The following is a 10,300-nucleotide window of genomic DNA, read 5'->3' as shown; positions in this document are numbered from 1 at the left end:
GAAAGTACTTCGCTAGCAGTGCAAGGAAAGTTCCCATGTGTGCAGTCGAATCTGATTGTTCGTTAAAGAATACAGTATATACTAAGGGTTATATGACACCAAATACACTTTTGTAACTGGAGGGTTATTGATTTTTGTAATAATGCTTACTTTAGAACATACTTGGAATGATGATGGATAACACCACTTTCAGTTAACATAGTTAATTGACCAAGTATCACTTTTTAGACTAGGTGCTTAAATTTTTTTTTTCCCCCAGAAAACCTACAGTGCCAAAACAAGAGTTGGTTCGATTTTATTGGAATATTAACCTCGGGGTTTTACAAAGAAGTTTGATATTTCTGCTAAGTTTGTTTAAGCAGGACATAGGTATATATTACATAATCTGTTAGTGCATGGCTTAAAATTTGGATGCAACTGTGAAATTTATTGAAAGGAGTGAAAAATTACAGCATAGCCAAACCCAGACTTTAGTGTCCCTCCATGTTTATCATACTAATATTCTACATATAGTATTCCCTCTTCTGTTTCCTTTATCATGTGCTGCTGGTTAAGGTTTATCTCAGCTTGCACTGTAAGGGACACACAGACTGCCTTCAGATATAAGGATATTTTTTGTTATGTGTATTATCAACACCAATGAAACAAAAACCTATATAATAGTAATATGGCTGGTATTCTTGTCTATAGTGTGAGCGTGGGCATGCTACAGGGTACTTAGCCCACTCTAGAATATTTTTTAATCAGCTCTAGGATGGATACTGATAAGGTATAGATGTAGCTGGTCTTGTTTGTTTGTTTCCAAAACTGTAATTAAAAAAAAAAAAAAAAAAGCTTCTGAAGGTGCAGTCAATATAGAAGTTAGTGCTGAGACGGAGTTATGGACAGTGCTCCCCTTCCTTGTGGAACAGATTCCCCACGCTAGGAAGAATCAGTTGGATTTAGTCGATGAACAGTTGTTTTTTCTTTCCTCGGCAGTGGTTTGAAATAGCGGTTATTTGAAGTAGGAGCTTGAAAACAAGACTACATTATTTAATTTTGTTATGAAAAGGCTTTTAGAGCACAGTTCATAAGTTTAGGAGTTCTTCTGTAAATGTTCCTGTCACTTGTCTGGAATGTTAAGTATTGCAACAGTTACACATTGCTCATAGTAGTTACAGCTCTGAAGTTTTCTCCAAAGAAGGAGTAGAGAAATTTAGGTGTATAACGGCCAATTCTTGCCCAAAGCTCTGGTCTGTCCTCCCTTCTGTTTAAAAGAGAGGTAGCAATAGCAAACGTGGCTTGAAAACAGTGGATGGATAACATAACTTAAAGGCAGAGTTGCTATTTTTGCAATTCTACAACTTGTAATGGAAAACTGTAAAGGCCCTTTTGAATTTTTAGGATAGAGAGTAGTAGGAAAGTCTTTCTTCTCTAAATAACTACCTGCAGCACTTGTCCCAAAATTGCAGCAGCCATAAATCATTGACATCTGTATATTTTCCTCACAGCATAAGAATGTAGCAGACACCGTCCTGACTGGAGCAGGGATCCATCCCACCTGGTGCTCTGGGTCCAGCCATGTCTGTGAGCAGATGCCTCAGAAAAAAAAAAAACCCCAAAAGTGAAGTCTTCCCTCCTAGCCTGACTGCTTTCCCACCCTGCAATTACTTTTGGCTCAGAGGGGTTTCTGAGCCCTTTCTGCTTAGCTATTTAGCATCCATTAGGGAATTTCTCTGCCTTGTGCATGTCCACTCTCCCCTTCCACTCGTGCTTCATGCAGCCACAGTGTTCGTTTAATCTGCATTAAAAATATGGCGCTTTTTTTTTTGTTTCCCCCTGAACCTGGCTCTAGCTTCATTTGTTGGTTCTTAGTTTTAGTACTGGAAGAGATGATTACCAGCCAATCCCAGTCGGCCTTCTTGATACCATTCAAGGTTTGATAGGCTTTTGTCATATTCCCTGTGAGATGTCTCATGGGAGCTATTATATACCTCTAATCTTATTTTTGCCCGTTCCTGAACCTTTCTCAGGTCTATAAGAAGTAATTTTTTTTTGAGGTTGAGAGACCCAAACTGCACATACCAATTAAAGTCTGGGCAGATGGGCAGAAAATTGATTTGTTGAGTGCAATACTTGTGTTTTATGGTTTGTTCTCTGTTCCTTTCTTTAATAATTCTTGGAATTGCTTTGCTTTTTTTTTTTGCCTTATTCCAAACACTACTGATAGTTTAATGAAGCTGTGACTTAAAACACTGAAGTCTTGCTGAATAATAAAGATGCGTTGAGACCACATTTATGTATGAAGCTGAAGTTGCTTTCCCCCAAGCGACAGATTGCTTTGTGTTTACCTACATTTAATTTTATTTGCTGTTTTTATTGTCCAGCTAGTCTCATAAGGGTCTTCTGGAATTCCATGCAGTTTCCTGTTATCCTTGGTGTCTTAAATAACCCTCTAGCATCAGCAAACTTTCAAGTTGCTAAAACTGATGACTTTTTCTTAAGCAATAAAACAAATGCATTGCTTGCTCTGGGCTTCTGGGATCCAGAATGATGTTTTTGGAATTAGTGAGCAAGAGACATCATTGTAGAGTGCCTGTCCAGCTTGCAGGCTGAAGGTTTGAGCTGTGGACATTATAAATGTAGAGAACTCTGTCTCTTAATATATAGCTTATTTCATATCCCAGATATTAAGTTGTTGGTGACTATGCTGTCTTGTCTGCAGAGACTTTGGGAGGTTCTGAATCTGTGTTTTACAGGGGGTTGAAGAGGCTGTATTTCATAATAGTTTCTTCACAGTTCTGCATTTTGGGACTCTGTAAGTGACCTAAAAATGTCATTCCCTAATTATTTGGTCAAAAGTTGTCAGCCTAAATATATCAAAACCAAAGAACTTGTACAAATAGATAATGAAAGTGTACTGACTCCATTGCTGTTAGATGTGAATATTTCTGTGTTTGATTTTTTCAAAAATGCTCAATATCCTCAAATTGCAGGGATCAGTTGTCTCTATTTTTATGGAACTCTTAAAAGATAATTCTAAGATTATTTATAATTTTCTTAATTCACAATTTTTTAATAGATAAAACTGCTTAATACCTCCTGATACCTTGTATTTTCAACCAAAGGCAAAAGGCTAATACCTTCTTTGGTGTTTAACCCTCTCTCACCTTACAGGCACAGGAAATTATTTTTTGTACTCTTATATCTGAGCCTTACTTTTATGGCAGCAATGTTAGCATAAATAAGCATATTAAATAATGGATGAGATAAAAATAAAAGTAAGAAATCATAACCCCCCTTTAGTTTTCAGGTTTCTAAAGAGTACATAAGAGTAACCCTGAAAGCATTTCATGTTGCATGGGTGGATGTGTCATATCAGTTTACAGCAAAGAGCAGAGCCATGCTATTGGGCAAAACACTTTTAAATTATTATTTATGGAGTTGAATTTGCAGTTGGTATAAAATGCAGGACTGGTTTCACATGCCTCCACCAGAGCAACGAGAGCACGCTCCCAAGCAAGATTCCCTTTCGTTTCCTGTACTATGTGTGCTGTGGAGAGAGAGACGTCTGGGAAAGGATACAGGTTACAGCGAATAGTTACATCTGAGTTTAGGAATGCAGTCTTTCTATCTGATATTTTGGGCTTGTTTTGGCTTTTTTCCATCCTGATTAATTTTATAATTGATACTGTAGTGCTAGCATTAATCAAATGTTTTTCAGTAATGTCTTGTGTCTGTTGATAGATGAATGTTTTGTTTAATAGTGTGATATGAGAGACCTCCAAAGTCTTTCTTGACTGTGTCATGGAGTTGCAACTCTTAATTCCACTGCAACCTTTTAGTGTTAGGCTTCTACTTCACTCTTCCTTTTTTTTTTTTGAGTTGGGAGGAATTGTGTGTAAAGGGAAAGCAAGTCTTCAGTACTTCCTTCTTTCTCCCTAGGACAAAATATAAACTATAATTTTATATGCAGTATTTGCTTTTTAAAACAAAAATGAAACAATATTTTAGCTCTATTTTGAATTATTAGTATTATGTGTTCATCTTCAGAAAGCTTCATTTGGCTAGTGAGCATTTTATTTCTTATTTTAAAATTTTGTGTTGGGCAGAGACAAATTTATTGTTGGTTCCTAATGCTGTGTCTTCCTAAGGAATGTGGAGCTCTTATTTAGAAGTATAAAGTTAGGCTTTATCTGTGATATCTACCTTTTGAGAAACTGGGTGAAGTATGGCTTTTTCCACTTACAATTCAACCATACTGATGTCTTCTGTTTTCAGTGCTGAAACCCCATCCTCTTTTTCCTTCCTGGAGAAGGCAGGAGGGGACAAATTGGCACTGAGAGGTCATAAATTCACTTTGGGAGCCTGAGTGAGAAGCTGCTTTTAGAACTTAAATTACTAATTCATGTCTTGTCCTTATTTGAAGTTGTTGGACTCATTTGTATCTTTTCCTCTGTTTTTAAACTATAATTACACAATCTTCTTTCAGTAAGAAAATAACTAGAGCTTAGTTTTGCTGGAAGAAAAATGGGAACAGCAGTACCTAACCCTCCCTGACCTCTAAGTATCTTTGAAGTTTCTACCTTTGAGTTTCAGTAAATCAGAAATAGTGTTTTTCAGTGTACGATTTATGGATATTTTAAAGTAATGCTGTAATGAAACATGAGGATTATACTTAGTTACTTTGTTTAGTATCACTTATTTATATCACTTTGCTATGTAGTTGCTGTTCTTGAAGCAAAATGCTGTTGCATGTTTTCAGGAACACTTCTAAACTATGCATTTTTTAAAACAATCCATTATGGATGAGAAACACTTGACTTTACACAGTCTTTTGTCACTGATGACCTCTGTGATATATTAATAAGAGTGTAAATGGTTTGTATTGTAAAAGCAAATGTTAGCCTGTATTTCTTTTTGAGATTATACATACAGTAGGTTATGTTACTATATTACTTGCTGTAATAAGCAGATCCCAAATGTATTGATCTTTTACTGTGCACACAAAAATCATGTATGCAATGTTTATCTGGCATGTTGTAGGATGTGTCAGACTGGATTAATGTGCTCTGTAGACTTGATAAATGTGTATTGCAAATGGCTACTGCTGGATGTCTGCAGGCCAGCTGGAACTACCGCTTTATCTAGATTGCAAGACAAGGTTGTCAAGCTCTGCCTAAATGCATGGTAGTCATGTTGTTGCCAGTACCCTAACCTTAATTATAGCCCTGGTTTTCTAGCTCTATGAGCTGTCAAAAAGCTATGGTTCTGATTTACTGGATTTGTTCCAAGAGTATATTTTTTTTTTCTTTGACGTAATTGTTTTAATGCAGTCAGCTTCACAACAAGCCCTTATGGGCAACTTTTTTATGTAGTCTGTAGAAGATCAAAATATCATTCAATAATAATGATGCCAGTTTTACTAAACAACTCTATCCTCTTTGGTCTTCTCAGTTTTAGTTTTCAATTGAATAAGATCAAAAGCACAAATAAGTGTTCAACTCATAAACATGAAAAAGGCAAGAAATCTAAGTGTGGCAGCTTGGTCCTACCTGTAAATATTAGCATCTGCTTCTGGAAGCTAGTAGGCAGTTGTACCACTTAAAATTATGTGTGTATAGCAAACATATTACCTTCATGGGGCTTTTCTGGTTTGGGTTTTGGTTTTCTTAAGAGTGTCTTACTTCAAATTATCTTTCAGTTATTTAATCTTCTGTGAAGGCGTTCTGATTACTAGTAGCTGTATGGCAGGACTGGTGCATTTTTGACATTCTGATGATGAAACTGCAACAGCAAACAAAGTTTTCTGTGTCTGTTCATGCCAGCTTTCAGAGCTAAAGGGAATCTGGAAGCTATAAACAAATATTTTCAGTTTCTTAAAGTGAAACTTCCTGTTGCTTCTGATAACAGCACTTAGGGGTCTGAGGATGCAAAACTCCTGGAATTTTACTGACTTTAATAAAAATCAGACTTATACTTGTGTGCAGCTGAAGTGGTGATGGGGAGGAAGGAGTGTGTGTTGGTGTATGGTGTTAATCTCTTTAGCTAAAATGAATTAGTACTCCTGATCACCGTGTTTTTGGGTAGCACATCTCATGCACTCAGCCATCGGTTTACTTTATGTGCCTTTGAAGTGCTTCACTTTTTAAGAGATGGAAACAACTAGGTATGTTTCATGTTTCTAATCAGCCACAGGATATTGGGCTCACATAAACCTGATCACTTACTTCCACCCAGGATCTGTAAGACTGAAAGGAGAGCGGAAGTTTCCTCCTCTAAATCTTCCATCCCATGTCTTCTGACTCAGGGGAGATGAAGTGAACAGCTGCCAACTGTCCCACTCTTGCAAGAGGGAAGAAGGTCCCGATGTGACTAGTCCTTCTGGTAGTCTGTGCTTCAAGTTATGGCAGTTGGTCAGTCTACCCTTTCTTAGGTTGTCTTCCAGAATTAGCAGTTCTTGTGGTAACTGCTGTGTTGGGGTCTGCTGCAGCTGCTCCTGGTTTGAGTAAAGTCAGCTTTGTTTTCTGGGTTGTGTTTGTTTGTTTGTGATCTGCTGTTTGAGAAAATGTGAAAGCAAAATAAAGATGCTGAAATGTCTTGAGTGTGCACTATGGAAGGTGGTGGGTTACTTCTGGTTTATTCTTGGAGATAATCCTCGCATTCATATGACTAGTATTTTTTAAAAAATCCCATGTGTTTATTAACATGACTTTTAATAATAAATGGTTTCAAGGAATCTGAATTTTTCAACTTTTATATATTTTTCAATTTTTATATATTTTTTTTTTCTCTGCAACTGCGGTTACTCTTTCAGTACTTTAGTTACCAAGCTGGTGGTAATCTTTTCTCAGATCCAGTGTTGTTGGTAGTCAGGCTGTTGCCTGAATACTCCCACGGTATTTTCCTTCCCACAGTCAGAAGTAAAGAACATTGCTGTCCTAATAAGCCTTTCTTTAGCTAACTAACGAATGAACGCGGCAACATGGGTCACTTATAAAATCACCTCGGTTCAGTGCCATTTGTGGAAAGAGAACTGGGAAAAAAATTATAATTTGCAGTGGAGCTGTAGGAAGCTCTTAGTTCTTGGTTAAAATTCCTTTTAACAAAAGCAAAAAACATTGGTCAGTCACATGCATTCTGTTTCGCTATAATTTGTGGTCTTTACAAGTCCAATTCTGGACTTCTGGTCTTAAATAGAACATTATAAAAAAAGACGTTGTTGCTCATTTGTATTTTATATTTAAAATTTCTTTCTGCTTGTAGATTTGTTTGTAAATGCATCATAAACAGACAGCCCAGAATGAAGAAAGCAAGCAGGAGTGTTGGCTCAGTGCCCAAAGTGCCTGGAGTAAATAAAACTCAAACAGCTGAAAAAGCCAAACCAGAAAACGGCTCCTCAGTGTCTGCAGTAACAAAACTCTCCAAAACTGGGACATCAGCATCTCTTTTGAAGGTAATAACCAATAGAATGTTCTGATTATTTATATTTTTTACAATAAAGCTTTAAAAAGAGTAGAATTTTAAGACATGTCTTTAATGCAGCTCACACTAGATCTTTGTTATATGGGTAACTGAAGGGAATTTGGATAGTTACAGAGCACTGGCCAGGGTAATAGGACCTTCTGTGCCATTTGTGCTGTGTTTTTCATGTTGCAATGTGTGATGTGATGGAAAGCAATATACTTTGCAGAACTTGGCTATTCTGCAAAAGGAGCAGAGTGGAAGTTGCATTCTGATGAATGTTATTAGTAGTGTCATGTGTCAGGCTTGAATGGTGTGTCAATGACTAATGGGATTTGCTAAGAGCTATTTACAAATTCTGAAAAAAGAACTAATGAGGTATCTAACATGAGAAACTTTTTGATATCAGTGATCTGTGTCAGGTCAGTGCAGCTGCATTCTTCTAGCTGTTTTGGCCTTTTACTTTGTGTGAAGTACTGCTTGAGCTGAATTTTCACAAGTTGATTCTTGCTCTTAGAACAAGTTCAAAGGTAGAGGCTTTCTCTTATATTAGCAAAACAGAGCAGTAGATTTAGGAGCTTCGTTTTCAACAACCAAGAAAGATAAGACATACTGGGGTGTGCTAGTGTGCGAGTTTTCACCTGGGAGCCGACACATCTGGGTTGGAGGGATGGTATGAGCCTGCCTGGTCTGCCTCTCTCTCCTGGCATGGAAACATGGCTGGACACACCTCCTTTTGCCTTTCTGCAGTCCAGTGTGCAGAGCTGTGGCGCTGCTGCTGCTGCCCTGGAGCAAATGAACAGAACAAGGAAAAGGGCTGGTGTCTGCAACTGGGACCTGAACCTGTCACCTACAGGAATCCATTTAAATAACTGGCAAATAAAGACCTGAAATTAAAGAAGTGGTAAGGGCTGAGGTCTCTTTGTAATAGCTATGCAGGATTACTGAAGTCAAAAGGTGTGTTCCCTTTCTCTCTTCTTGGTTTTCTTTTATGGAAGAGCAGTTATACTTTTGCTGATGAACTTGCAAGCCAGGTTTCGGCTAGATTTTCTCCCAGTGCCCCCCCCTTTCCTCTGCCGCCCAACGTATCTTGCAGTTTTCTTAACTTGAAATAATCTTTTGATGCTTGTTGACACTACGTACTTTGTATTTCTAGAAACCTCTCAAAGAATATGGAAACAGAAGTCCTTTGTAGTTTACTTACCAAGTTTCTTATGTCATATCTCTCAGTGAGATAAAGGAGGAAGATGATCTAACACAGAAGAAATTTGACCCAGTATGCTTTCACAATTCTGTGATTCTGTAACTTTACCTATATTAGTAACACTTCTGGCTATGTTTGGATGTAGGATTAAAATTTATGACAATTGTATGTTTGAAGCACAATGAAAATTTTTCACTTAATTACTAAGACTTGTCTCAGCTTTATGTTACAGCCAGGCTTACTCATACAGTTGGATGTCTTTTACTTGTTAAGCTGCTGTTGTGCCAGCTATGTGACTTAATAGTAATGATGACTCTTATCTTCTTTGAGTGTTCCATACTTAAACAAGAAAGTTAGTTGTTTGTATTTTTTTGACTTTACTGATACTAGTAAATCACATTTATAGTTACTGGCTTGAAAGAAGTATCAATAACAAGTTATATTATTTTTAAAATAATTTTTTGTATAGTTTTATATTTGATCTTATTGATGAAGCATTTGGCACATTGTTTTCCTCATAGTGGTTGTAGGATCTTCTCTGAGACTGATGAACTGGTGTGTATATTATGAATTGTATTTAATATTCCTTGACCAAAAAAAAAGCTGGCATTGAATAGCTTTAATTGCAGCAGCTTACTGATTTATTTAGTCCTCAAAGTATGTGTCCGTATAGATACAGAAAACTTTGAGTTGGATATTGAATGAAAGGCCACTATTAAGGAGTAGAAATACACACAGTACTATACCAATCTTAATTCAGTCAGTAATAATGTTGCAAAATTGAAAATTAATTTGTAATTATTGTCTGGCTTTTTTTCCCTATCCCCTTCATGATATAACCATAGGCCAGTGTTCAGCTTTGGGTGGGCTTCTTTCACTATGCATTATTCCATACATTTGTCCTTTTTTGTGGAGTTTTCATAGCGTGTGGACAATGAGCACAGGAAGAAGCTGTGAGACCCACCCTTCTGTACAGCTGAACAGCGTTCCAGAGGTCGGTGTGTCTGCCTGCTTCAGAATGCCTTTTTGTCAGTTACTTCTTTGTAGGTTTTTGGCTCCCACTTTGCCCAAGACTTTTGTCAATGTTTAGCACCCTGCAACCACCCCACACTCATTATTACAGCAGAAGGTTAACAGCCAGCCACTTCTAGTTTTTAATCTGTCAAAAAATACTCTGCAAATAACAGTATGTTCTTATTTTTAAGATCATGATTTTTTTACTACTTTAGCTACTGATCTTGTGATCATGCTAACACTCACAACTGTAATTAGATGGCAGTTGTATGTCATACAAATGAATTGCAAAATCCAGTGTCCCTGAAAAGCCAGGACTTGCATGCCAACATTTGAATATTAAAAATTATAATATGTTTTCAGTATTCATGTGTCTAGGCTTCAGTATTTTGTTTGCAAAATGCATTAACTTAATTACAGATTGTTGTGAAGTTTGATGTTTCAATGCACTCAAATGCAGCAACAGCAAGCATCAAAGAAAATCCCAGGTAGGAATAATTATATATATATAAGAATGGATTTGAATGAGGTGCAGTAAATAGGATATACATGTTGAGAAACTAAGATGAAATGAATTGTAGAGGTGATCATTCAAGTTTCATTGCACTGAAAGATGTGGGGGAAAATAGAATATGAATT

General features: G+C 36.9%; 1 protein-coding gene across 3 annotated transcripts in view; it reads left to right on the top strand.

Moving 5' to 3' along the window:
• The first annotated feature begins 7,252 nt into the window (after positions 1-7,252).
• Positions 7,253-10,300, top strand: part of SPECC1L (sperm antigen with calponin homology and coiled-coil domains 1-like) — a 49,896-nt gene continuing 46,848 nt past the window's right edge. For 2 of the 3 annotated variants that reach the window (XM_010297063.1, XM_010297064.1), the window contains exon 1: positions 7,283-7,435. In XM_010297063.1, coding sequence (XP_010295365.1) covers positions 7,283-7,435 — 153 coding nt within the window. Of the gene's footprint in view, positions 7,436-10,300 lie in introns of all 3 variants that reach the window. The other variant, XM_010297066.1, reaches the window with a different exon arrangement.

Source organism: Phaethon lepturus, unplaced genomic scaffold (assembly GCF_000687285.1).
Source record: "Phaethon lepturus isolate BGI_N335 unplaced genomic scaffold, ASM68728v1 scaffold55781, whole genome shotgun sequence".
In the NCBI taxonomy this organism is placed as follows: Eukaryota; Metazoa; Chordata; class Aves; order Phaethontiformes; family Phaethontidae; genus Phaethon; species Phaethon lepturus.
Note: the sequence above shows the minus strand (reverse complement) of the source record. Positions and strands in the feature narration are given on the sequence as shown.